The sequence below is a fragment of the Colletotrichum costaricense genome (genome assembly GCF_030867565.1).
Source record: "Colletotrichum costaricense strain IMI 309622 chromosome Unknown Scaffold_14.1, whole genome shotgun sequence".
Lineage (NCBI taxonomy): Eukaryota > Fungi > Ascomycota > Sordariomycetes > Glomerellales > Glomerellaceae > Colletotrichum > Colletotrichum costaricense.
The window spans coordinates 1,193,157-1,218,807 of record NW_026848243.1 but is presented as its reverse complement, the minus strand read 5'-3'; the positions used below and the strand labels follow the sequence as shown (position 1 = coordinate 1,218,807).

General features: G+C 51.2%; 10 protein-coding genes across 10 annotated transcripts; 3 read left to right on the top strand and 7 right to left on the bottom strand.

The window, feature by feature from the left end:
* Positions 1-582: 582 nt before the first annotated feature.
* On the top strand, positions 583-1,491 carry CCOS01_12301 (uncharacterized protein; the record flags this gene model as incomplete). Its single annotated transcript, XM_060460450.1, has 2 exons — positions 583-943; positions 1,001-1,491. The coding sequence occupies 2 exons, from the start codon at positions 583-585 to the stop codon at positions 1,489-1,491; spliced, it is 852 nt and encodes a 283-aa protein (XP_060309393.1).
* Positions 1,492-2,397: 906 nt separating this feature from the next.
* Positions 2,398-4,402, bottom strand: CCOS01_12300 (uncharacterized protein; the record flags this gene model as incomplete). The annotated part of the gene is made up of 3 exons (XM_060460449.1): positions 2,398-2,507; positions 2,584-4,234; positions 4,301-4,402. 3 exons carry the CDS (start codon positions 4,400-4,402, stop codon positions 2,398-2,400), a joined length of 1,863 nt encoding a protein of 620 aa, XP_060309392.1.
* Positions 4,403-5,450: 1,048 nt separating this feature from the next.
* CCOS01_12299 (uncharacterized protein) lies at positions 5,451-6,259 on the bottom strand (the record flags this gene model as incomplete). The annotated part of the gene is made up of 2 exons (XM_060460448.1): positions 5,451-5,795; positions 5,846-6,259. The coding sequence occupies 2 exons, from the start codon at positions 6,257-6,259 to the stop codon at positions 5,451-5,453; spliced, it is 759 nt and encodes a 252-aa protein (XP_060309391.1).
* Positions 6,260-8,924: 2,665 nt separating this feature from the next.
* Positions 8,925-10,787, top strand: CCOS01_12298 (uncharacterized protein; the record flags this gene model as incomplete). Its single annotated transcript, XM_060460447.1, has 1 exon — positions 8,925-10,787. One exon carries the CDS (start codon positions 8,925-8,927, stop codon positions 10,785-10,787), a length of 1,863 nt encoding a protein of 620 aa, XP_060309390.1.
* A 574-nt stretch (positions 10,788-11,361) lies between these two features.
* CCOS01_12297 (glycoside hydrolase family 76) lies at positions 11,362-12,900 on the top strand (the record flags this gene model as incomplete). The annotated part of the gene is made up of 3 exons (XM_060460446.1): positions 11,362-11,935; positions 11,994-12,238; positions 12,304-12,900. 3 exons carry the CDS (start codon positions 11,362-11,364, stop codon positions 12,898-12,900), a joined length of 1,416 nt encoding a protein of 471 aa, XP_060309389.1.
* Positions 12,901-13,175: 275 nt separating this feature from the next.
* CCOS01_12296 (uncharacterized protein) lies at positions 13,176-14,726 on the bottom strand (the record flags this gene model as incomplete). The annotated part of the gene is made up of 3 exons (XM_060460445.1): positions 13,176-13,969; positions 14,030-14,310; positions 14,371-14,726. 3 exons carry the CDS (start codon positions 14,724-14,726, stop codon positions 13,176-13,178), a joined length of 1,431 nt encoding a protein of 476 aa, XP_060309388.1.
* Positions 14,727-16,222: 1,496 nt separating this feature from the next.
* Positions 16,223-16,717, bottom strand: CCOS01_12295 (uncharacterized protein; the record flags this gene model as incomplete). Its single annotated transcript, XM_060460444.1, has 1 exon — positions 16,223-16,717. One exon carries the CDS (start codon positions 16,715-16,717, stop codon positions 16,223-16,225), a length of 495 nt encoding a protein of 164 aa, XP_060309387.1.
* A 207-nt stretch (positions 16,718-16,924) lies between these two features.
* Positions 16,925-17,143, bottom strand: CCOS01_12294 (uncharacterized protein; the record flags this gene model as incomplete). The annotated part of the gene is made up of 1 exon (XM_060460443.1): positions 16,925-17,143. A coding segment is annotated over one exon (219 nt), but the record flags the coding sequence as incomplete, so codon positions are not given.
* A 224-nt stretch (positions 17,144-17,367) lies between these two features.
* On the bottom strand, positions 17,368-18,884 carry CCOS01_12293 (C6 zinc finger protein; the record flags this gene model as incomplete). The annotated part of the gene is made up of 2 exons (XM_060460442.1): positions 17,368-18,609; positions 18,846-18,884. 2 exons carry the CDS (start codon positions 18,882-18,884, stop codon positions 17,368-17,370), a joined length of 1,281 nt encoding a protein of 426 aa, XP_060309385.1.
* Positions 18,885-19,763: 879 nt separating this feature from the next.
* On the bottom strand, positions 19,764-21,658 carry CCOS01_12292 (uncharacterized protein; the record flags this gene model as incomplete). Its single annotated transcript, XM_060460441.1, has 8 exons — positions 19,764-20,266; positions 20,317-20,384; positions 20,444-20,817; positions 20,876-20,943; positions 21,007-21,043; positions 21,106-21,290; positions 21,342-21,480; positions 21,533-21,658. 8 exons carry the CDS (start codon positions 21,656-21,658, stop codon positions 19,764-19,766), a joined length of 1,500 nt encoding a protein of 499 aa, XP_060309384.1.
* Positions 21,659-25,651: the final 3,993 nt, after the last annotated feature.

Genomic DNA, 25,651 nt, shown 5'->3' with positions numbered 1-25,651 from the left:
CCAATGTGAGGTAGATAAGGGAGACCCCAATCTAAACAAAACAACAAAGACGATGATAGCGAAGAAAAGCGCGCTTCGAAGAATTAGCGAGGTGTCCTAGTCCGCTACTGGCATGCCAGAAATTATCAGATGGCCCCTTGCCTCTTCCGAAGAAGGCAATTCAATCGTCGGTGCAATGCCAAGCACCGAGGCCCCTTGTGATTGCGGCCCGGAGCTCAACCCCGCAAGAATGGATTCGACTACACTACGAATAGTCTAGTCTCAACAATGAATAGGTGGATGCAACAGGCCACGACTGTCCTAGGTAGGCCAGGGGCTAGGAACATAAAGTGTTGCTGGGGCATTCCACTCCCCACAAATAGTCGAGGGCCGTTCATGCGCCGGCAAGCTTCTCGCCTTGACTCCAGTCTTTTCCAGATCTGACCTTTCTCTTCATAGACGTTCCCAACCACGCCAGATATTCTTTCCATTAAATCCAGTCTCTCCATTTATCTCTACTCAAGCAGCAGTATCTCTGGGGAATTGTCGTTGTTGGCTTACACATAGCCCCCGAAACACCGATAAGAAAGAGATCGTGTCGTCATGACGTTAAGCGAAATCACCCCTGTCCCTGCACCATGGAAGCTCAAGGGCGACGTCTACTTCTTCAGCTTCTGGGTGCCCAGAAAGCAGGCAGAGCATCCTCCAACGATCACATACTCTCCACTCGAAGCGAACTCTTCATTTATTTGCCCAGATGGTAGCCGTCCCCTTGGAGGGATCAGCATGATCCAGTTCATTCGTTACACTGAAAGTCCAGTCGGTCCCTATGATGAACTGATCTTGAGTCCGGGATTTCACGAGTATACGATTGAGGAGAACGGCAAACGCATCAAAAAGAAGAATGCAAGAATCACCAGGATCTACGTTTCGCAGAAGTACACATGCTGGAATGGGCGAAAGAGTGAGTTTCCTCTGTCATTCACCACAACGCTACGCTAGTTGCTCACAAAGGAGGAAGATTGGAACATTCCTAAACATCTAGCAACCTTCGACTGGAAAACAAACTCCGACGGTAGCACTTCTGTGAGAGTCTTCCCTCACGACACATCCGGTGACATCGAAGAAACCGCGGCAAGCACCACACCTCTCTTCCAAGCCACGTTCAAGCCTATCCCATATGTGCCGTCGTTCCCCCTCTCTCTTGACATTTTGAAGTACGTTGGTGTGGATGCAACTCTTGTTCAGCCCCCATTGCCCCAGGGAAGTGGAAGTCAGGGGGAATTACCAGGGACCGATCGCTGGTGCAGCATTGCGCCAGGTCAAAGCTCAAAGAAGACGAGTCTAGGTTGGTTCGATATCCGACAAGCTGATGAAAAGGGTCACATTATCGGGGAACACGAGAACTTCTGGCCTATGCTTGGAAGGTGGCAAATTGGCATGAAGATGGAGGATTCAGTTGTTTCCTTTCCCGAACCTAAATATTGGGACGCACCCAAATCGGTCCTGTAACCAAGTATCGAGCCATTGAGACCGAAGGACCGGAGAAACTATTAAGCCAGCGCCTGTGTCGTATTAGTAGACCTCAAGGTGAAGTGCCATGGGTATTGTACATGTATACTTTATGTAGGACGCCAAGTAGCAAGGAGACCAATTCGGGATCTTTCGCGCTTGACGAAACCTGTCGACCCAGTCTAGATTGCTCCACCCACACCTCTGCAAGCCCACCAAGGGATGACAGTTCATCGACAGGGGAAAAGACGTCTGGCGGTTGTCTCACTGATTACGCGAGGCTTTCCAGCCAAATTGAGTTATCGTCTCTGCCGCCGTAACTCAAGCTCGTCTCAGTGTGAGTCCCCCACTGCCTCAAGTATATATCCTGACAAGTAGGTGACAACATAAGGTAGGATGCTGGCCAACAAAAGATTGTGTAATGCTCAAGTACCTGCTTATTGTTCTTTTGTATTACTTTTTAATTCTTCTTTTTGTTATCTTTACCATTTCTATTACAAGTCTTATTTCTTTTCCCCTTCTCATTTCTACTACTTTCATCTTATGTATATTCCTTCGTGAATGCTATTTAAAGAAGAATAGGAATAAGAATGATGATAGGAGAGCTAGGTAGAGCACTTGTAGACTAGCAATCGAATTTTGTCACCCACTCGTCTCCTAGTAGACACATGTTGGCGGCGGTCTGGCCATCTGAAACGGCTAGGCAATAGCATCACAGGGATTTCCACTGTAGTACTCTCGTATCAAAGTAGGAATTTCTCTATCTTAAGCCGGCGGCTCCATTTAAGGTAACCTTGTCAATAAATGTGTTCATCCAGGTATGGACCACTTAGTTTTGGGTTGTTTTGAACGGCCTAAAGAGCAAGAAGGACCCTTGAGTTGATATTCGATTGTGAGACACTTCCATTAGTCGTGAAGACTTGATTGTGGAAGTGAAAAGATAGGCGGAGAAGATGAAATGCGACGCTCGCTCACGAAGTACGTTATCTGTCCGTTGAATCTACCTAAAACGCATTCTGTCCTTCATCAACAACCCGTGATTTACTGCGTTTACGGCCTCCCCCTTCATCAAACCCTGCACACACGACTCACCCACCAAAAGCCAGCAGTCTCCCTCCTTACGCACACAGTACGGCACATCGCCGCCTGCAAGCACGACAACAGCATCTCCCTGCCGAATATTTGATGGACCAATGCCCATTCTCCCGTCTGCCGTAACCAAGAAGGCCCTATCGAAACCATAGTTGTGAACCAGGCTCTTGTAGTAGTCTGCAGCTCCACCGGATGATAAGTCCTGGAGTACGGAAAGAGCATTCGGATCCCCGCTCTGCTCTACGCACAAGGACGAAAGTGATATGTCGTTTAGCATAAGATGATGGACATAGGCTGCGCCGTCCGCGACAGACTGTTCCCAGTCCCGGCCGACAAAGGAATGCTGCTCGACTGTAGTTGCGCTAACAAACTGTCTCGTCCAGGCAGATATGGTCTCCCGTTTGAGTGTCTTCAGCGCCTCTGACAAGATGCGCGTCATCTGCTCTGTAAAAGGCTGCTCGGGTTCAACCTTGCGAGAAGGATTCACACCAAACGGCAAAGCTACCTCGACTGTGGTCACCCTGATACCCACGAGTGAGAGTACTCGCGGATCGCCTTCATGACGGATCTCAAGTTCAAGCCCAGACGCTGCAGAGAATTGTTCGAGAAAGCCGAGTCTGGCTGGCCTAGACTTGTCTCCGGCATGCACCCACGAGAGACTTGTAGCGATGCCCTCGTTGGGATTCTTGAAATCGCTCCAGTCCGGGCACCACGAGGGTATATCTAGACTCTCCTCCCGCTGTCTTCTGGTGATACTGCCATCGACACAACGTGCTCGGGTCAAGAACGCAAGCGAGCGGCTCTGTTGCAGCATGTATCGCCCAACCCTCAGGTATACATCCGTCACGTCAATCTGATAGTCTGGTCTCAGCTCGAGAGGCATAGTAGCCAGATCCTGACATTCGCGAGCAAGACCCATGAGTCCATAGATCTTGTCCCTCTGGTCGGTGGCGTTGAACTTGACCTGCGTGATTGAGACGAGCGCATCAAGGGGCCACAGCGTCTGCGCTCGCTGGAGATTAGCCATGGTGTCGATATTACGCAGCTGTTCGGGCACTTGAGACAGTCGCATGTAGCCATTTTTGCGCAGCCAAGCCGCCGCCCAGCCAAAGTGACTCCAGGGGAAATAATGCTCCCCGTGGAGGAAGATTGGATCCTGCGTCGACAGGGCGACCTCCTGAACGACCCAGATCCTAGAAAGCCACCGCCTCCTTACGAGGTTCTTAAGATGCGACCACCGAAAGTCTTCCCATGGCGGCAGGCCGGAGGCTTCGTGTGCAGAGGGTCGGTACATGCGGGTGGGTATGTCATTCGGCTCCGTTGCTCTGGGATTCTGTTGCCTGAAGATGTGGTGTATGCTGTCCAGCAGCTCCCACGCGCCGTAGCAGTCGCTGGAGTCGGGACCGAGCCAGATAAGTGTTCTGATGGCGCTGCGGTACAGCTGACCCATGAGGGAGACTTGAGCCGCGCGCTCGTCGAGATTTGACTGATCGATGCAGATGCTGTCGATCCAGATGTGAAGAACGGGAGGGTCGAGCTCGGAGTTGCTTCCTGCCAATTGCGAGAGCCTGTGAACGCAGGCGGCGAGATCAGCTCCGAGCGTGACGACTTGGCTGTTTATGAGGACGTCCCGGTAGCTGTGCTGGCTCGTCTAGCTGTGACTAAGGGCGTAATATGGAGGAGCCTCGCGCAGTTCCACTACTTCTAGATTTCCCACTTCATCTGAGTCGGGGTCTGGATTCAGTCGCAGAAGCCGAACTTGGTTGGTCTTGAGAGGGTTGTAGAGGCCGGCCTCTTTCGGGCCCTGGTGAGTGCTCATCTTCGGTTGTCACTAGAAAGATTTGAATAAAAGCAGCGGGTTGTGGCTCCCTTCCGTAATTTGTACGAAGTCCTGTGGAGGATGAAACTTGGGATGCAACCCTCGTCGCAATCAGCCTGGCCTGCCTATCCCCCGCCTTCTTGGAGAGGAACCTCACGTCATTCGTGGAACTGGATTAAGTGCATAGGCTTACAGGGTTTACATGTGGCGGCAACAGCCACATACGGCTACTACGAAGGGGCTCAGCACACAATACTCTTCACTACGCATATGTCCTTTTACTTATGAGGCGGAATTCGTACAAGTTGAAAAAGTTGGGAACCATTCTTGTGCATCCATGCTTGTATAGCGCGCTTAAGGCTGGCTCAGGAACTCCTCCGGATAGCCATCCCAAAAAAAAAAAAAAATAGGCAGAACCCATGAGACACATGGGGTTGTTACTAAGGCTCCTAATCTGGCTCCTACACAGTGATCCCGCCGATTCTCGCGAGGCAAGGTACCATTGCAGCACGCTCGGACGCAGGAAACGTGGGTGTTCATCTAAGCTTCTCATGTCTTACATGACGATATGGGCAGGAGTGGGACCCTGCTGCTTGGGACGGCCCGAAGCGAGTGCCAGCGGTTTGACTGACGCCAAACTATAAACACCTGGTCACCAGAGCCCGACATGAGTCAAGACGACCTCCCTGGCCTGCTGTATTCGCCGAGGAGCGTCCCTCATCCGCGTTCGAAGTTACATACGATTTAACATAAAACATGAAGATGGGGAACTCCAGTCTGGTTATCTGAGCTTGCATTATGAGCCGTCCCGGGTCGAACGGTTCTACTATACAACACAAACTACGAGAGACACAACACTGGAATTGCGGCGCTATGAGTTTTATGTGATCATTCTTTCGGCTCATACTTGACATTCACACTGAGTCAGAAGATCCTTCATGGTCACCAGTGTCACCGGTAACAATGGAGGATGTGGTCATGAATCGTAAATTTTACAGGATATCTAATGCGCCGAGCTCTCTACATGAATGGTGAAATCTATTGAACTCTAAGCTCTGACCCTCTCCTGTCCAACCTTGGCAGCAAGCTCCAAGCCCTCAGCGACGTCGTTCGGCTGGGACAGGAAGGGGGAGTGGGAGGCCTTAGAAGAGTAGGTGATGGCCGTAGGGCCGAGAAGAGTGGCCATACCCTGCTGGACGGCGAGGGGGATTGCCTTGTCCTCGTCGCAGAAAAAGAACATGGAGTCAATCTCGTGCCACGGCTCGTAGGTCACAACATCGTCGAAGACCTGGGCAGACTGGTGCTGCAGCTGCTCGATAGCCTTGGCGCGAGTCTCAGGCTCAACATCGTGGTAGAAAATCTCCTCGGGGGTCTGGGTGTAGACGTAGTTGCCCTGTGACAGTGTGAATATCGGAATGGCGAAATCGTTCAGCTTCATCTTACCTCAAACTTCATCCACGGGAGGAACTGGCCGCCAAGCATCTCTCTGATGCACTTGCCCTTGGGCACAACGAAGGCGGTAAGGTAGACGAAAGTAATGACACCACCCTTCTTACCCTCTTTGATGCGCTGCTTGTAGCCAAGACCCTCGACGGCATTGGCTCCGACAAGACCACCGTAGGAGTGCACAACGAGAACGATCTCCTTGCCCTCGTCGGCGAGTCTCTGGAGGACAGCTCTGACGGCATTGGCATCGTCTGTGAGGCCCTTGGTGGGGGGCTCAGCGCCGACAGAGGGGTACTCAACGGCCTCAACGGGGTAGCCGCGAGACTCGAGGAGTTGCTGAGCAGGCGAGTAGCAGGTCTCCTTGTGCCAGGCACCAGGTGCGAGGACGAAAGTGGGCTTGGTGGTAGACATGGTTGGTGGTGTGTGGGTTGTGTTGAAGAGTTAAGCGAGGATGGTGAGCTCGGCAGGGGAATTCCAGAAAAGTCAAAAGCTTGAATCATTGACTGGCAGAAGGAAGACGCTGCCATGCTATTAAATATGAGTGATATCTGATCATGGGAGCCGGCGCTCAACTCGCGTCTGCCCCTCGCCTCACCGCAATCCATCCTTTCCCCTCACCTTTGTAAAACGGCAACTTTACGGCCCCGGTGATATCCCTGAAAGACGCGCCTTTAGCACGCCTCTAGCTCCCTGGAAACCCAATCCGGAACTCGGGAAACCCTGGGAAGAGCCCACTAACGTACGGCAACTGCCACATCTCTCGCGAGAGCTACGGAGTTGCGTGCGGGTCGGGCGACTCATGAGCTTCATTGCGTCGCACTCAATGCGGAGCATTCTTCAGCGGCACTCCCCAACGAGGTCGCATTGTCCAGTAATGGGCCGAATTCAGATTGATAGGGGTCTTGTCAAGAGGTGCGTGCGCACGTCAAGAGGGGACCTCAAGGATACTGTTCCCGGACGACTATGCCGGTGACTTTTCTCTTCAGGTGTCCTTGACTGGGGTCACTTCCGATGATTCCCTTGCCAAGTTGATTTCTGCACCGATTTCTGACAACAGCGTCGCAGTAGGCGACCCTTGTGTCATTTTGCATGCTTTGTTTGGAATGTTTGACCCTCAGCCCACGTGTAAAACGAGAGGGTCTTCGGAAGCAGGGTATTGGTGGAGGGGTTGCTCGACGATCAATGACCTGGGTCAGTCTCTGTTGGGGTGACGTTGGGCAAAAGCTGTTCAATCCACCACTCCCCGAAAGCTGACATCGCCGCTACCTGCTACCTAGGTCGCCTGTACATAATGTCTCTTCACGAAATTACCCAGCTAGCTCACGTTGCGCTACCCGCTCTCGCAAAATCCGGGACGTTGGGAGCATTATTTCTGATAGGGGCTGTATAACCGGCCCATCGGAACAAATTCATGAGGGGGAGAGTACTCGGCGAGGCAGCAAATGCCATCAGGCTGCTGATACGTCGGAAACAACCTGCGCGCATCATCGGTCGTCATCAAGACAAAGAAAATTCGCCGCGGATATTGTCACTGCTGGTTTACTTGTGAATAGTGAGGATTGTTTTGAAAGTCATGAGCAAGATCCAGAAGTGGTCAGCATGGTCCGCCTCTCGTGTTGAAGAGGGCTGGCTGGGTTTTGCCGCCTCCATGCGGTCTTGATCCCAAACGGTTCATGCGGCTGTAACAAGAACGCATAGCTGAGCAGGTCCATTGAAGGCTGACATCTTCGAGGCGTCCGCATTCGGTCCGCCCTACTGCGATTAATTGGCACTGGTGCTGACGAGGCCATTTAGGAAGAAATAGGGCTGAGTGTGATGCAGGCCATCCTCAAAATGGTTAGATATTACCCAACGAAGTGGTCATTCGGGAGAGGATTCTCGTAGACAATGGCCAATAAACTTACTCCGCAAGGCGGAGTGAGACTGTTCCATTTCCTGCTTGGCAGAAAGGCGGGCGGGCGGAGACGTCAAGTCGCCGTAGATCTTGCTTTAGTTTTAGTCTGGCACATACACGGCCTTCATTGGCTTAACGTCTAAGCCGCGAAACCAAGTTTCCTGACCACATATAAAAGCCTTCACGGAGATCTCAAGCATCTGTACTACCTATTTAAGGAACCTACCAACACCTACTGAGCACCGTGAGTGCCAAACTAATGCTCGAGGCTTATGGGACATGATGCAGATGACCTGAAGCACATCTGGACTCAAACATGGCTCACGAATGTAGAACAACAACGGAGTTGTTCACAATGAGCGAAGAAGCACAGGCACTGACTTATTCATATGCCTCAAATTCAAGAGTGAGGCCGCAAGTCCGAAAGTCATGAGACGGTTAATGATTTCCATGACTAAATCTAAAAGAAACGGCAATGTTTGACGAGGGACCACGTCAAAGTAAGTCGTCGCATCTTAATCAAGAAACAGCTAGAAGTCCTACTCGCCTGAGGGAGTAAGCAAGTGAAAGTTCAAAGTTATTACCGACTCTGTCAACTTGTCAAGAGGGCTTCGTTTCAAAGATCATCTCAAAGACGAAATCAACTCAGCTCCTTCACGTAAACTTATCGCCAATGTCACAACTTATTTGACAGTAAAAATCTGGTTCATATTGTTCTCACCGATGAGAGTGCTTCATTTTACCAATCTGTTGGGAACAGTGTGTTTCGATATGAACACAACCATGAGTGCATATGCACGATCTTGTGAGGAAAGCCGCAGCAAAGCCTGACTGTCTCACTGTGTCACAGATTAAGGCGCTTCCATCCAACGATTGGCTCCAACAAGCGGCGTCAGCCTTCGATCTAGATTCAGCGAATTGGACTATGCCACATCCCGTCATGCGTCACGCTGATTCTTGGATCCATTGGGCTAGCGCCGCATACCGATTTCAGTTGAGTTCCAGGGTAAGCGGACATCGGTGAGACGATCCAGGCAGCCTCGTTTCTGCCTGAAGCTTCACGCGGCTTCATAAAGTACCTTGCCTCGCGAAACATCGCAAAAGACTCTTAAAGTCAAGGCTGGCCCCCAGTTTATTTTCTTCACCAGACTTTTACAGCTCAATTACGTTGTGAAAGCGATCATGAGTGAACTCTTTAGGCTCACCAAAGCCTCGCTTCTTACCAGCGCTACTGGCGCCACTGATGCAACGTCTCAAAAGTTATACCAAGGACTCAACGACTTCTTGGAACGTACTGCACCAGGATTCAAATTCTTTACAACTTGGCTTAAACTCGACATCACCACAATCATCCTCCTAATAACCTTGGGAGGAGAATTGCCAAGGGCTTTGACGGGCATTCAAAAGCTGGGAACTCAGATCTACTGGTGGATTACCCGCTTCTTCACGGCTTCCATCTCGATAGGGAGTAACGACAAACTCAACAGAGAGGTTCTCAACTGGCTAGGAGCGCACGTTCTCACCCGGCAAGGCACTCGTGTCCTAACAGCCCGAACTGAGGTGATCCAGAATGAGGCGTGGTATTATCGGAAGCCTATCGAGCGAGACGACCTCCATCACGAAAAGAGGGTACCAGTGCAATATTTGCCAACCTTTGGTACAACCTGGTTTATCTTTGAGGGAGGGTTCTTCATGGTCCGAAGAGTGTCTAACGTACGCGTCGGCTCTGCGTACACCGGTGTTCCGGATGAATACTCTGCCGCCCCGGAGGGCGATGAGCCGCTCGTCGTGATGCGCTTGGGGCGCGCTGTCCAGCCCGTCAAAGACTTCCTCAACAACTGTCGGCTCTTTGCGGACAAGCAGCGTGAAGCTTTTATCACGGTGAGAGCAACAAAAAATCAGTATAATCAAGAGAGTTGGGACACCACTATCCTTCGACCGATACGGCCACTAGAGACCGTACACTTTGACGAGAAGACGAAGACAGAGCTTGTCAATGACATCGAAACGTATCTCAACCAAAAAACCAGGAAGTTTTACACGGAAAGAGGGATACCGTACCGGAGAGGCTATCTCTTCTACGGCCCACCCGGTACAGGCAAGACGTCTCTTTCCCTTGCCCTAGCAAGCTACTTCAACCTTGAGCTCTATCTACTCCATATTCCTAGCATCAGAGATGATAACGACTTAGAGAACCTATTCACCGCGCTGCCGCCGAAATGCATCGTCTTGCTGGAGGACATTGACGCGATTGGAATTCAGCATCGCAAGAAGTTCGAGCCGGATGATTCCTCATCGGAAGACAGTGACAGCAGCGCTAGTAGCGCAAGGTCTTTCGGGCGATGTCGTTGTACTTTATCAGGTCTTTTGAACGTCTTGGATGGAGTTGCGTCCCAAGAAGGCCGCATTGTCTTGATGACGTCCAATGTGGCTCACAAACTTGATAGAGCGCTCGTAAGACCAGGTCGTATCGATAGAATGATATTTCTAGGGAACATTTCAAAGGGAAGCGCCAAGGGCATGTTTGAGCGCATGTATCGACCGCACCTGTCAACCGAGACTCTCTTAGCGGACAAAGACGACGAGGCTCTGAAGAAGCAAACCTCAGAATTCGACAAATTGGCAGAAGGATTCAGTTCTCAAGTCCCAGACGACATATTCACCCCGGCACAATTGCAGGGATTCTTGCTCAACCATCGAAATGCACCGGAACAGGCCGTCAGGAGCATTGCTGCATGGGTTGTAGAAGAGAAAGCCGCGATGGATGAAGCGCAGCGACGGAAGAAAGCGGCAAGCGAGCGGAAGGCGAGGAAGAAGAAAGCCCTCAAGATGAAGGCGCTTAAGGCACTGGCTTCGGAGTCCGACAGTGAAGGAGCCAATGAGAAAGCTGGCGCAAAGGAAATTAAGAAGGCCAAAGGGGCCGTGGGAACGAAGACCAAAGCCGCTAGCGACCAACCCCAGAGGCTTCCAGCTGACGGGATAGGGGAAGAGAAGGCATCTGAGGATGCAGAGTCGCGAGTTGAAGGCAAAGAGCCAACTGAATGATTGATGATAGAAGCAGACATAAGGTTAGCGAACGGCATCTAGCATAGCATCGGAGTTACGGCAACTTCAACTTCTGGGCAGAGACTGTATTTGAATCAGAGTTGCTATGGTCATCAGTAATCGCCAGAGTAAATACGAGCAAGGCAACAGCTTACTTCTTGACGTAATAGGCCTAGTGCTGGTGATGCCAAGAGGATTTCGATCGAAGGCGGCTAGCCGATACGGCACAGCAGGGGTAAACAACCCCAGACTCGAATGTAAGCGATGTATGGAACTCCGCAAGAATATTTCGAAATCCGCTTTCTCCCTTTCATGCACACAACTTCGATTCTTTTCGTCGAGAGATGTCCTCACTGACGTCGTTGTTTTATTAAGCCGGACTACGTCGTACGAGGCGGGGAAACGTCAAATACCCAACTAGCCCGCAGGGAGTTTGATGTTGTTCTCTGTGACCTTGAACGCGCTTTTCTGACTCACTTATCGACACTCGTCAATCATTCACCTGGCCTCGATCACTGCGTGAAAGTGCCAATTTGAGCTCGCCAAATCAAGACTCTCTATTCACAATTGCATCATGCCATCTCCACTCGTTTCAACCCTCACAGGGGCTCTCCTGCTACTGGGCAACCTCCCCAATGTCGTCGCGGAACTTGATATCAGCAGCGCAGACCGCATCAAAGAATCATCACGATCTCTTGCTAAGGACCTTATGACATTTTATCAAGGCGACAAGCCTGGACAGACTCCGGGTATACTTCCGTGGTCGTCTGAGGATGTTAACAAATACTGGTGGTACTTGAGTGGCAGCTTCTTCGCCACCTATCTCGACTACTGGCATTTGACAGGAGACGACAGCTACGCGGCTACAGTCAGCAAGGCACTACAGTTCCAGGTTGGACCCGAAAACGATTATATGCCCCCTAATCAGACAGCTAGTCTTGGAAATGAGGATCAATGTTTCTGGGGTACGGCTGCTCTTATGGCTGCCGAGTATGGGTTCCCCGAGGTGGATGGAAAAGTGAGATGGATCGACCTTGCGAAGAATGTGTGGACGACTCAAGCATCGCCTGATCGCTATGATGAGACCTGCAATGGTGGCCTTCGCTGGCAGATTCCATTGTCCAATAATGGATATGAATGGAAGCATAGTGAGTTACGGTGCTTCTGTTGATAAGACTAAGTGTAGTCAAAGCTAACCTTACATAGCGGCCTCCAACGCGTGTTTCTTCAACCTTGGAGCCCGACTTGCTCGGTTCACTGGCAACACAACTTACTCTGACTACTCTGATAAGAGATGGGACTGGCTCACTGGAGTCGGTTTCGTTGACACTAGTAACTGGAAGGTCTACGACGGGGCACTTGCAGAGAACAACTGCACCCAAATCGGGAAAGCTCAATGGTCTTACACACCAGCCATGCTCATTCAGGGCGCAGCGTTCATGTATAACAACGTAGGTCTTCCTATCCGAGCATCAGTCTCGAGGCTCAGAGAACCATATGACTAATATCGGTGTAGACAAACGGCTCCGAAATCTGGCGTGACCGTGCCGCGGGACTCTCTGACACTCTGTTGAAAGACTTTTTCCCTGACGGCGTCATTTTCGAATCGGCTTGCGAACCAGCTGAGGGTCGCTGTCCCACTGACGCCCTTTTCTACAAAGGATTTGTGCACCGGTGGCTCTCCTCGGCCACTCAACTCGCCCCTTTCTTGGCAGACACATGGCTTCCGGTCTTGAAAACTTCCGCTGAAGCTGCGGTCAAGCAGTGTGAGCCCGGAAATTCGGAGATCAACAATCGCTGCGGCTTCTATTGGACGAGTGGGAGATTTGTCGACCCTATGACGGCTGACAACACTACGGGTATTGGTGAAGGGTTGAGCGTTCTGGCTGCAGTCTCGAATCTGCTCATCAAGGATGCCAAGGCACCGATCGTTGAGGCTGCTAAAAGTGGCGGAAGCACTGGCAACTCTCCTAGCGGCACGACCGGGGGGTCTTCGCCGACTTCGACTACCTCGACGACGGCTAATCCAGGATCAGGAGCTGGGAAACTTGAACTGGATATGAAAATTCCTTTCCTCATCTCATCATTCATGCTTCTGGCTTGGCACCTCTGATTTCAGGTGACGGACTCAGGGCTCAAAACACATATATCTATCCTCAGATGAAGCTTAGACAAGCGTCAGAACAGTCACGTGAAAGACGAGCGAAGGCGTAAGATTCGAACAGGAGTTGAAGATTAAAGATGTAGAGATTGCTATAGCAAGATACTAGTTTGCCGCTCATACAAAGTAAAATACGGCCCCATTTAGCCCTTGCGCCCAACCCAGTCAGCCCCGTGACATTATGCATCATTCCGTCGTAAGCGTCGTAAGTGTAGTCCAAGCCCCGCCTATCTATGAGACCTCCTGGCTTGACCTGCAAACCCCAAATATTCTTGAGTATCTTGTAGTATAATACCAGATTCCTCCTCATTATCCATGACATACCTCGGCATCGTCGCCGATCCCATTCCGATCAAAGTGTTGTGTATATCCTTGGGATTAATTGTGTCTTTTGAGTAGTGACCTTGAGTAGGGTAGTCAAAGGGGAGCACCTGGTCAGTGTCCATGGTGTAAGAGTGGTAGTCGGATGGCACAGTTGATACGACGTCAAAGACGGGCTCAAAGACTTCAAAGCCTGAGGCGTCGAGGCTGTCAAAGTCGTCCACCGTGCCGGAGTGAGAGTAAGTTTGGTAGTCTGCTGGAAGTTGCATGCCCGCGTAGTTAGCCTCGGCGGGTCGACTATTCGATCGGGTTTTCCGAGAGTTGTGTGATGAGGAGGTGACGCCAGATGTGGTAACGTGTTGTGTAGAGTCTGTGGCAAGAGACATGTTGTCCATGCCCCAGTTCTGGTCTTGGTAGCCAGAATTGTGATAAGTATGCGAGCTGTATCCGTGGCCATTTCCAATGGTCCGGCTGTATCCACCGGAGCTCGCAGAAGGGTATGCGCTCGAGGCATCTGTTGATGATGCACTCGGGCTGGATCCGGAAAGCCTTCGGTACTCGCGAGATCTCTCCGAGTCCGCATCGCTTCCGTCAGAGTCGTAGTGCGTGGCGTACCCCCTTTCCCATCTATCCACTGCCTTTTCCATCGCATCAAACATGAGCTGCGTAGGCAAAAGACAGGGAGAATAGGCGTCGTGGTCTGTGCCGTTCAGTTAGCTTGTCATGTCAACTATTTGTAAGTGCGCTTGAGTCAACTTACAAATCTCCACTTTCTTCGCCCAGTCTTCCTGGCCGGGGTAGAGCTTCATCAGAAGCTTGTGGCGATACTTGTAGTCGAGCGATTGCCCACTTGCCCGCACCGAAATGTTCTCCAGAACCCGTTGTTGGTCCTCGGAGAGCAATGGGGGCTCGTGAAGCGACCACACCTTGGTGCAGCTGCGCGAGTGTGATGACTTAGACTCCGCTGGCTTTGAGCCGAATCGGGCTCCACAGTGATGGCACTGCTTGTCACTTCTCAGATGAACTCGCTTGATGTGCTCGCTGGGTTGGGTAAGTCAGAACGCCATACCTGCATGACTTGGACAGGGGTCGTAAACTCACATCAATTTACCGATCCCACCCTTGATGTTTCCATCAGTACAGGAGTTTCGGACATGAGTGAATGCTGCCGGGTTTTTGATGAAAAGAGGGCAGGCCAAGTTGACGCTCTTCTCATCAACGTTGTCCTTGGATTGGTGACGGTGCAGGGGTAGACCCATCTCCCTCCTGAGCTCCGTCATGAGGAAGTCCTTCATGCTGGACCAACCCATTGGTGACTGGGGAGTAGGTTGTTGGATAACATCGACAGGGACATTGGTGCTAAGTTTGGGTCGCTTGACCTCCAAGACCTGGCTGGACTTGCCGTGAGTGACAGACTCACGGCTTCGCTGCCGGACTCGCTTGCTGTTCTCGCCCATGATTGCTAGACGGCCAAAAGTGTGGTTTTCTTGGCTCCTGAAACGCTGCGAGGTTCTCTGTGACCTCTTCTCCTATCTGGTAAATGCGCTGAACACGATGTTCAGTGACCTTGGCCTCGGTTTTGAATCCTTGCTCGGAGAGCTTGATGAGGTTTGCCGGAAATGTGGCTTGCTGTTCCCGAACCCACGCTTCTGTGAGTCTGTTGCTTGGTCCAATGTACTTTGGGTCGCTGCTGACAACCGAGCCGAGTGAATATGAAGGCTGTTGCTGCCGAGTAAAATGACCCTGCGATCTTGTAGATCTACCCTCGACCGAATCGCCAAAGTTAGTTCAACTCTCAATGATTATAGCGTAGTTCCATGGCCAAGGATATGGTTCGGCTTACACCCGATTGGGGATAACTCACCTCTTTGGCGTGTTGTTGAGCACCATTCGGTTCAAGTCAGATAGACATAGAGAGCAGCCATCAACCCGGAACTACACACGAACGCGCAAATACCGGATCCTAGATGATGAAAAAAGACAACAAAGAGTCGTGAACAACTTGAGAACACTCTTGAAGGTGAATTCAGAATGAGAGAGGAAGAGGGAGTCGATCCATGGCTCAACGGGGCGGCTTACGACTAAGAAGCAATCTTCGATCGCAATTGCGATCAGGGCATCCCGGCCCCGTCCGCCACCGCTAACAAGTGCGGTTGGTCGCAATTGAGAATGTGGAAGGGGTACAAAATGAAGCAAACATGTCTCTTGAATCCATGGATTGATTTCCAATCGTTTTGAGGCGATTTGGGTGGGTTGTGGTCGTTCGACATGGCTTCACGGGTGGTCTGGGACGGGATTTTGGCATCGGATCTCACTACGTGGGAAGATTGAACCCAGCAACGATGTTCAACTCAGCGTTTTTCATATGCAAAGACTGTTCAATATTGTTTCTGAATAGTCTCTTTGTGATTGGTCGTAAAAGAACGAGTATTGATTTGCTCTGGCAACTTGCGCACTCGCTTGGCGTCGAAGGGGAGGTCTGGGAGCCAACCGTCCGCGCTTGCATCAAAGAAACCCACGACTACATGTACCCGAACAACACGCAAAAGGATTTCGATCTTTTCTACCACGAATTTGGAAACTCTGAAACTAGTGCCATTACTTCAAATCGAGCCACAATGAGCCCTAGATCACCGTCCAGGGTCGTTTAACTGGTGATCCTATGGACGTGCCCTCGGAGAATTAGCTCAATAGCGCTAGACTCATCCAGGGACCAGGAGTCTGGAATGCTTCTACGGATATTCTAGTACGTGGAAAGGCCAGCGTTGCATCGGCAAGCTTCAAGAGAAGGATGATAGACTTCTTCACCGCCTGATTTAAGGTTTTTTACGGGAGTTCTCAATGGACGAACCCTCTCTATGTGGAACAGCCGATGGATTCCTGTTCCGAGCCTACGGTCTCGTGACAAGGGGTTCATGCGGGCGATCTTGGATCAGGGTCGACGACTTGGCCATCACGAAGGGGTGATCGCAAAGTCGCAAAGTCGCAAAGAAGCAGGAGCAGTTGCACTGATTCTGGAGATGTGAGAGAGTCCCCAAACCCGGGGTTTCGGCAGAGTAGCGGTCAGAAACTGTGTTCCCCTGGCGGAAACGGCCGTGTGAAGCGCGCTTCTGTGCAGGCCTACTACTAGTGGCCAAGCGGACTGGATCTCTGCTGTTCCGGCCGTCGCCATTTTGCCGCTCCGGATGCTTCGACGCGGGGTGGTGTTCCCAACGACGGGTAAAAACATCTGCCCTGCCCTCCATCTCTCTGCCACATAAATTACATAAACCACCCACTCGTTTCGATTGTTTCGACATGGATGCCCAGTAGGATGATTGCCACACCCTTGCTTGGATCCGATCCACCAAAGGCCGATTTGCTCCGTGTCCCTGGATCTGTGCTCCGCTGGTCCCATACCCATCGATTCCGAGTCGCTGGGTCGAGGTAGGACAAGACGCCTCGCCATTGGAAGAGGCGCAGCAACCTGCGACGCTGCCCCTGATTCCGATGGAGACTTTGAAGCGGTGTGAGCACGCTTGATGCAGTTTACCCATGACCGCGGTACCAACAACCAGGTTTGCCAACGACAAGATTGGCATCCCGGATCCTTCAAACCCTAGTCTTCAGTCCGCGGCGCAGTCTTGCTTGTAATTCGCGCTGGAGCCGTTACTTGTCAGTCACAAAAGCCTTCACGAAAAGTGGCCAACTTACCTTGACGAGACGAGCAATTACGGGATCGGAGGCAGACTGACGTAGGACGCGCAAGATCATGCAGGCGTAATCTCTTGAACCAACAAAGTGTGAATGGTTGCACGATTCCGGCGCGAATTTGTGTCGCCGAAAGAAGACGCCGCAATATGGACCAGAAGCGGTACAGAGATCCCAACCTCCACCCTGTCCTCAACGCATTCGTCTGGTCACCTGCTCTTCCTTCGATGGGGTCGATGCTGATCGGCCCTGGCGCTCTCAAGTCCGTGGAGTGATGTTGTCGGAAGGTCGCCGAGAGGCTGATGATGATGGCTCGCTCGCTATGACCTATTAGGCCACCGCCCTTGGTCGGCAGCGAGCGCCAATACGTTGAGAAGCGTTTTTGCGATACGTCAAGAAGGCGAAGCTTCAATCAATCATCTTTTGAACTGAAAGCACACCGTGGTCGACGGACCCCAGCTTCTTGACCTGTTCGGCTGGCCATTGAAGCCATTGGGCGTACTGAGATGGTAGAGTAACGAACAGCCCTTTCATGAGATGCTCCGACCAGCCTTGCATGAACCAGAAATGTTCGAGGGTTTGAACCAGGACATTGAAGTGCCCTAGCAATATCAGGGATAGCGCTTCCTTTTGCTGGATGCGAATTACAAAGTCGTCGCTCATGCTATACAGCCATCGCATAACGACCTCAAATCGGCCCTGGACGTGCGCCTCCGGCTCCGCTTCAGTGCCAAATGTTTGCTTGAAGCAGTCCTTGAGCAAGTCAAGTGAGATTGTGTACATTTGGCGCTCGGGTTCAGGCGTGGTGGCCACCAAATCGGCGAGCTCTTCGAACCGTTGTTCCCATGAGACCATCTTGTGCACGGGGTCGGGCAGTGGCGGACAGTGAGTCCAGGTATGTTCGAAAGATATGTTTCCGTCATCCCAGCCCGCGATGATGGCTTGTATACCCATCTTCTGGACGACTATACGGACTCCTCGGAGTAATCCCCACCATGGAACCTCGCCGTCCGCTGCGAGGACTAGGAGATGCCCTGGGCTTGGCTTCTTCGCAAACGTGTAGAGGCAGACGAGCACCGTGGTATGGTATAGCGCTTGACAGTTGTCTATATTGATATTCGGCATAAGGTTCGTGATCGCCGGTAGGGCACTTGTGGAGTGCCGCTCTGCGAGGGTCTCGTACCGCAGGGCCTCTGCTGGCCGGAGTCTAGCGAGGTGCTGTGCTGATATCGCCAGAACCATGTGGAAGACGTATTGATGTTGGAAGCCCAGCCGGGGCACATATTCTCGCCATACACGTGCTTCACCAAGGGTAATTGCTGTATGGCACATGTAGTGATGCAGGAGTTCCAGATCGTCCCGGTTTAACACCGCGGGGGCGATGGAGGAGAAGGAGGGCTCGGCGGACGTTGTAGGGGCCGGTGTACGCGGTGTCTTGGTCGCATCGGATTCGGAGGCACTCGGTGTCGGTAACTTCCGGACAGCGTCCCAGTCCTTTCGAGGACGGCCCCGTTTTCGCGGTGCCGGTGGCGGCACTGGTGGCGAGAGGCCGGTAGGAGATTGGGTGAGTAGGTTTGTGGGCGGAGGAGAGAAGTCGCAGTGCATCGAGAATCTCAGACAGTTGCCACATTCAGGCTTGGTCTCATCGCACTGTCAGGTCCATTACAGTCAGCATTGATTACTATTCAAAGTCCAATTGCGCGGTATGCGTGGGTAGACAGCGATTCAGCGTCACGAGAAGGTATGGAGACACGCGCCTTGACTTTTCTCCTTTTACAATTGTGGCACCCATTGCGAGACTTCTTATGAGATCTTCTCTTATTCTTACGACACGTCCCGCAGCAGCAACCACTGCCGCTCGTGTGCTTGTCCGACGCCGTGCATACTGATGCTGTCGGGCCGGTCTCGTTCTGGCCCTCGTTCATGGTTCGCGATCGTGGGGCGGCGCTCGTCGAGCGTGGATTCGGTTAGGCTGGGTAGCGGTTAGGTAAGGTATGGGACGGTAGCTCGAGCGGGACGGCCTCGTCCATTCCTACGAGCGCATTCCGCATATGATGTCGCTTGGCATCAGTTTGGGGTAGCTGGGAGTCAGCATTGGATTAGTCGACACATAATCCAGCGCCTCAAAGAGCTTGAAGAATTGCAGAATGTCGACTTGGCCTGCTCCAAAGCTGTTCGGCAACCTCCCCGCACGTGGGTCCACGGCCTCGCTTTCGGGGTCTCGGATGATTTATCGTATTTGATCCGAGAATTGATCCGGTTTAATTGGCTGAGCGACGCTCACTCTCCCAATGAGATGAATCCCTGTCCTCAAGATCTCATCAATTGAACCTTTCTTATTTCGGCCTACTGCAGGCTGCTTCTGTGCTTGGACTATGAGACTCGAATGATCCAATAATTTTGATTCGAACAGGCTCCGACTTCTCATATCAGGCCCAACAGCAAACATCGTCATCCAACTCAACACCTGAGCCACGATGCCCAAAATCAATCCTCCATTCGACATCCTGAATTCCGCCGCAAAATGAACCTCATGGATAATTCTCCGCCAAGTTGGCGCAACAGAGATGAAGTCCCTTTTATATCTCAAATCTTCTCTGACGTTCCATAATAAGTATGATCGTCATAGACCCCAGCTAAATTCAGCGTTTCAGTCTTACAGCTGTTAGCAATCAAGGCAATTAAGGTAGGTACATCTAACAAAATTGACGTTCTATTGCATTCGAGTAACTTCTATATCAAATCTGGGGTATCAACCTCTAGCCTTGTGTATCAAATGGGTATCTCTAAGTCATGCTCGCGTTCTACATCCAGGTCTTCGTATTAACGACCCCTCTCAAGTCTAACTCGTACTCTGCATTTGCCTCTCTTCGGAAACTCCTGATGCTCATCGGGGTCATCGGCGTTCTAGGAGCCTGCAATGTGGCGCTATCTCTCCACGGAGGCTGATAACTAAGCGGCTGTAATGGCGCTGGTGGCAGTGGCTTCATCCTCGGATCGAGATGCTCCGAAATGTGAACCTTGATCATGAATGAGTCCTCTGAAGGCGAGGGCTCGGGGGATGGTACCGTTCGGGGCCGTGATGTGATGACGGGAGCTGGAGCAACAGGCTTCTTGTCTCCGAATGAAAGCCGGCTGCTTGCTCTGTTCAAAGTTTCCTTGACTTCAACCGTCGGGCGTGTGCCTCGGATAGTCGTGAGAAGTCCCGGGATCTTCTTGAGGAGAGGTCGTAATGCAGGAAGACTACCGCACATCAAGGCGCACGAGATCTCGGCCATGCTCCATGTCACCACATCGACGTTATCCCCTGGCTATGTCAGTCCCTTGCTTGGGATGTAGTCTAGCGCCTGAACTTACATGTGGTGTCATAAGACTCCGCAAACAGTACGAGCCAGCGCAATCGCACAATGGAAGTGATGCATGCGCTGAAAGAGATCTGAGTTAGCCGAAAGACTCGAAGTTTCAATGCAGCGCTAGGACTCACAATGATCCAAGACTCAACATGAAGCCAACCGCAATCTTCTTTTTGAAACCCAATTGGAGCCTGCTGAGCTGCTGGATGGGCATGGCGAAAATGACGATATCCTCAACGATGCTGAGAATTGCGCTGGCCATAGCAACGGCGTTGACATTGACGCATTTGCGCTCGATAGTTCGGTCCCAGATTCCAGCGATGGGGGCACATTCGAACATGATGACAAAGAGAAAGACCAGTCCATGGCCGACGAGGAATACAAATACCAGTTTGTTGATGATTTGGAACTTGCGATCGGGGAACACGCGGGCGAAAAGGGCAACGATGGACAGCTTTGCTAGGATGAGGACGACGACGTAAAGCATTTGAACAGCGTAGTAGAGCTATGATCAGTCCATTAGTGACATTGAGCTTCGTAGTCGCGCGGCATGTTCAACCTACTTGAAGAATCTTCTGGGCATTTTCCGGGTTCACGTTCCAGTAATGAAGCCCGAAGCCAAGATCGGCGGCTTTGAAAAGTCAGCAACTGAGTTGTACCAAAAGCAATATAGACGACGGCGTGGAATACTCACTCGCAACTACGCAACCAAGGGTGGTAGCTAGTATAGCCTATGATAGATATCAGTCGCTGAGGACTAGGTGAAGTATAGTTGAGACATCAATCAACTTACGGCAGTGACTATCGTCATCCAATCATCGAGCTCTAGGCGGCTTGCTATAATCCATCTCGAAACCAATCTCAATATCACAATCGGAAAGGTTATCACGGCCAACACCGCCACGACCAGCTTGATTTCGGTGTCTCGAGATGGATGAGGGTAAGGACGGCAGAGGTCATCCGTCATATAAGATAATGCTAAAATTCATCAGTAAAAGCCAGGCTAGGTACGCCAAGCTGAGAACTCACACAGCTGATCTTGCCAGCTACACGATGTTTGCACGCATCCAGATAGTCCATCTAGGAGGGTGACGTTAGTGCAAACACATGAGGCGATGTTGTCTAGTCCGCAGCCTGAACTGAAAAACGCTGTCGTAACACAAGAGACCTGCCATAGGGTGAGATGAAGTCAACTGGAGTCTGAAGGTATCGACACTTACGGCGCATTGAGGGATCTGAGACATGAGCTCCAACGGAGAAGTTGCTGCATTCGTGCTGTCTTGGCCGAGAACGGTACCTGCTACCCAAGGTAGCAGCGCAAGGAACCACCGCATGTGGTTCTTCATGGTTATATGAAACGTGGAAGAACCAGAATACGGGGACCTATCGAGTTCTTGTTTATCTGAAGAGTGTTATCCAGCCCGAATATACGTCTCGGGAGACTCGGGGCATCGTTCCTAAATGCGGCTTTCGGCGACTCCAGCAAGCACGCATGAGACGGGAGTCGAACCAGAGGAGAGCTTGGCCTTGAGATAAGTATGTTGAATCATCGTGCCTCGGACGGACTTGACAGCCCGGATCCAAGATTCGAATGCCCTTGGATATCCGCAAACCGTTGGTCAATGTCTATTTCCGACTAGGTTCTCATGTACGCGAGCCCTGCGAGTCTGTCATCTGCATCTTGGCAGAGAGCCCAGAAATACTACACATGCATGCAAAGCGTCTGATATTGATTCGACCCACGCGAGTATTCTTGAGTTGGGGTTACAATAGTCTCCGAACAAGGCAAAACGCTATGAGCCTCGCAGCTCAATTCGGCATGAGCGACCACGATGGTGGGCGGGGTGAATCTAAGTCTGAATCATGAACCCTGGTGCCGGCAACGAGGTCCATTGGTTCGTCCGATGTCCGCTGGGTCGGGGTTTCAAGTTGACATGCCGTCTGGTGAGCCCGTGCAACCTTTCCGGCCATCTCTCTGGGTCACTGAGAAACGGGTGGGCAGATCATATTGCTTGATCAATATAAAGAAACTCAAATATCGTGGTGGCTTCTGGCGGTTTGCTGCAAGCAGCACTCTATCGACCTATCCACTCTGGCGCAAGCAGCCCTGCCTTTGCTTCATGCACCCGCACGAGTTGACAAACACCCCGCCCGCTATCACATTTCGGCTCCATGTGGCTAACCACGTGTAGAGCGCGTGCGATTCAAGTCCGCGCGCGGTGATGCCCTCACATGGGGTTGGTTGTGGAGCAATTGAGTTGAATCACGTCAAAGTCCCCACGCGATAGTTGCAAACGCGGGCCCGGACTCTGAAGAAGAAGCGATAAAGAATCAGGATATTGACGTAACCTGGAGGCGGGATATTGATTGAGCTATCCGCAGCCACACCCGCAAAAATGACAAGTCATATCTTCCTCCTCAAAGTTGAGCTTCCCAAAGGTCATGTGCGATGGTGCGACCTTGCGGAACCACGAGAACGAGGAGCTCGGGTCGGCGTGAATTGGCCCAGTTACGCTAACGCCACAGCCGCGCTTCTCTTACGAGGTGTTCCCTGAGTCAAGCGCCCGCCTCAAGCCACGCCAAGTGCTGCAGATTACCTGGAGTAATCAAGGGGTTCTGGAACCAAGCTTTAGCTCATCATCGTAAGGTGTGATGCAACAGACGGATACCGTTGGTTGGCCTTCCGCGTACTCCGGACTTTTTCGGCCGGGACCTCTACCATGGCATGGCCACATGCTGCACACCGGTGTGACAACGGTTGCTTAGCGTGCTCCAAACCCATGGCAAAGACGTGCTGCCGCATGCCTATTTTGCACTTAAACTTTGAGGCAAGGGCTGCCCCCAGCTGTAGAAGCCGTTATCTCTCGTGCACTGGCTTGGGTTTTCCGATCCTGGGCAATTTAGCACTCAGCTTGCGCCTACCTCTAGGCTTGGCTTGCCTTACCTGGCGTTGCGATTGTGAGAGTTTACTAGCTCAGGCAAGTCATTAACCTTAGCCAATCCGGGGTTGCACAATGTTTGGTCTTGGGAAATGCTCGCTGTTTCTGGTAAAATGAAAACTAGCCCTGACGGAATAATAATCAATTGACTTATGAAGACAGGCTTCAGCCGAGGAATCAAGATACGCTTGCTACCGACAAGAAAGTGAACTTTCATCCTACGCAATTGATTGATCAAATGAAAGACAGAGCGTTGCATAATAATCGTGAAAGGAGAGCCAAGCGAAACCAGTCTTGGCACTGTGCCGCCATGCCGCAGCCCTCCCACGCCGATAGCGTAGCAACGGCATTGAAAGCTGTAGGAAATGAAGATTTGACACTTGCGTAACCCTATCGGTCATATCCGCAATCTGACAGATGATGTGACAAGAAGGGAGGATAGCATTATCTTCATACCCATGGCGTTCAAGTGCGCGCCTTTTCCGACATGACCTTGATTTGTTCAATCACCACTGCAATTGACCGGGCTTTTCCCCAGTGATGCACTCCCGTCATGCCGAATCCACTCTATGGACCTCTCCCGCCGGCGGGAAGCATCCAGGTCCTCAGTATCAGACCAGGCGGTGAATCGAGCGTCCTGGAGGCGGGTTCGGAGGCGGGTTTCCAGGCGGGTTTCGAGTCATTAAGTCCCGAGACTCCTCACGACTGCGTCTTTTCTGCACGTGGAACAGGTTCTCATTTACCTGGACAATGAAGATGATTCGTGCGAGCTTAGCAGTGGAACCACGATGTTGAGGTGCTTTGAATCAGTAGCAATTCACCGATTGCGCCATTTGCTCATAAATTCACAGATTCCTTGCGCCAATGTCGGTAGATATGTTCTGTATCAGTCCGAATGTTGTTGAGGATCTAATTCACTAGCTCAACCAACTAGTCACGAGACATTCGTAGATAAGTAAGTGGACGGCCCAGAAGTGATCAGATGACTATGTATATGAGAGAGTGTCGTCTTTCTTGAATCAAGTGAAGAAAAGACGCATTAAGTGCATGTTGGTAAATTTCGAATGGACTCCGTTGGGGCTGGAAGTGTCTCTTAGTCGTATCAATCTCGATGAACACAATCAGACCTTTCCAGTCTCACCGGTTGTTCCGTGGGAGAGCTGTATCTCAACATAGGTGCATGTGTACTATACTGATCGGTCCCCCATCGATGCTAAGCCGGAATGAGGCTTCGCCTTGAGTCCTGAACCAGCCGAATGAACAGATAATTTACTACCGTCTTATCGAAACGGCAGCAGTGCACATGATGTTAGCCCCAAAAAGGCTGCTGCATTTCCTCACGACAGAGGATAACACAGTCATATTCTGTCATTGGTGAAAGACATTGAAGGCTAAAAGAACTTCATCTGACGCTAGGCAGACAAAACTCAGCCAGGTACAACTAGCATCAGGCCCGCTTCCAATCAGTACAACAGTTGAACCAGTGTAAAACACTAATTTCCGTTTCCGAGTCGTTCTGAAAGAATATCAAAGATCGGTTTTCATAAAGCATGCATGTCTCGGTAATCGAAGTCCAGACCTAGATACATTGTATCAGATCTTACACTTTGGATTAGGGCGGATCAGACTCTGGCGAGCTGCCCTTCCAAAGAATGTCAGACTGCCTCTACGCACTAAGCATTTATACAGTTATCACGTCTCTAGCGGTGTGATGACGCACAAGGACCAAGCCTCGTCAGCGTGCTCGCCAGCGTTCATGAAGAAGTTCCAACTCTTAGTACGGCCATGCTCTGATGTGCATTAACCTCCCCACTTCTTTGGCTTGAAGACCTTATCAAGAGGCATTTGTCGTCAAGTCTTGAACCATAAGGAAGATAGAATTCGAACTTGCTCAATGAGCTCGCCGAGATAGCAAAGGACTGCTGTAATATGTTATGCTATGACATTGCAGATCACTCTTAGTATTCTTAATTCAAGGCATGTTGGCCAAAAGCAAAAGAGCCTCTTGAGGAACTGGGTAAAGACCAAAATCGCAAAGTATTTATCATTCATCAAACATAACATTACCTGCGTGACTTGACCCATGTCCTGCGATTACACCATCGTCGAAAGATGGGTACCGTAAACCAGGGTGTCATGGATGGTAGCTGCCTTAGCTATGACCTGTGGGAGCATTTACGGTGTTATCACTAGCATCAAATATGTCTCATTGTCTAAAAAAGGCACTGACACCGCCAATATAGTTGAGTTCGGATGTCATGATATGAACGCGTCACAGGTGGTTATAGTCGCGAGATTGTATTGGAAAGAGTTCACGTCTTGTAGGGTGAAAGGGCATTCGCATCTGCTATTGAATTTTGGCGCTGATGATACTCTTCAGACTGCCCTCAGCGAATCACT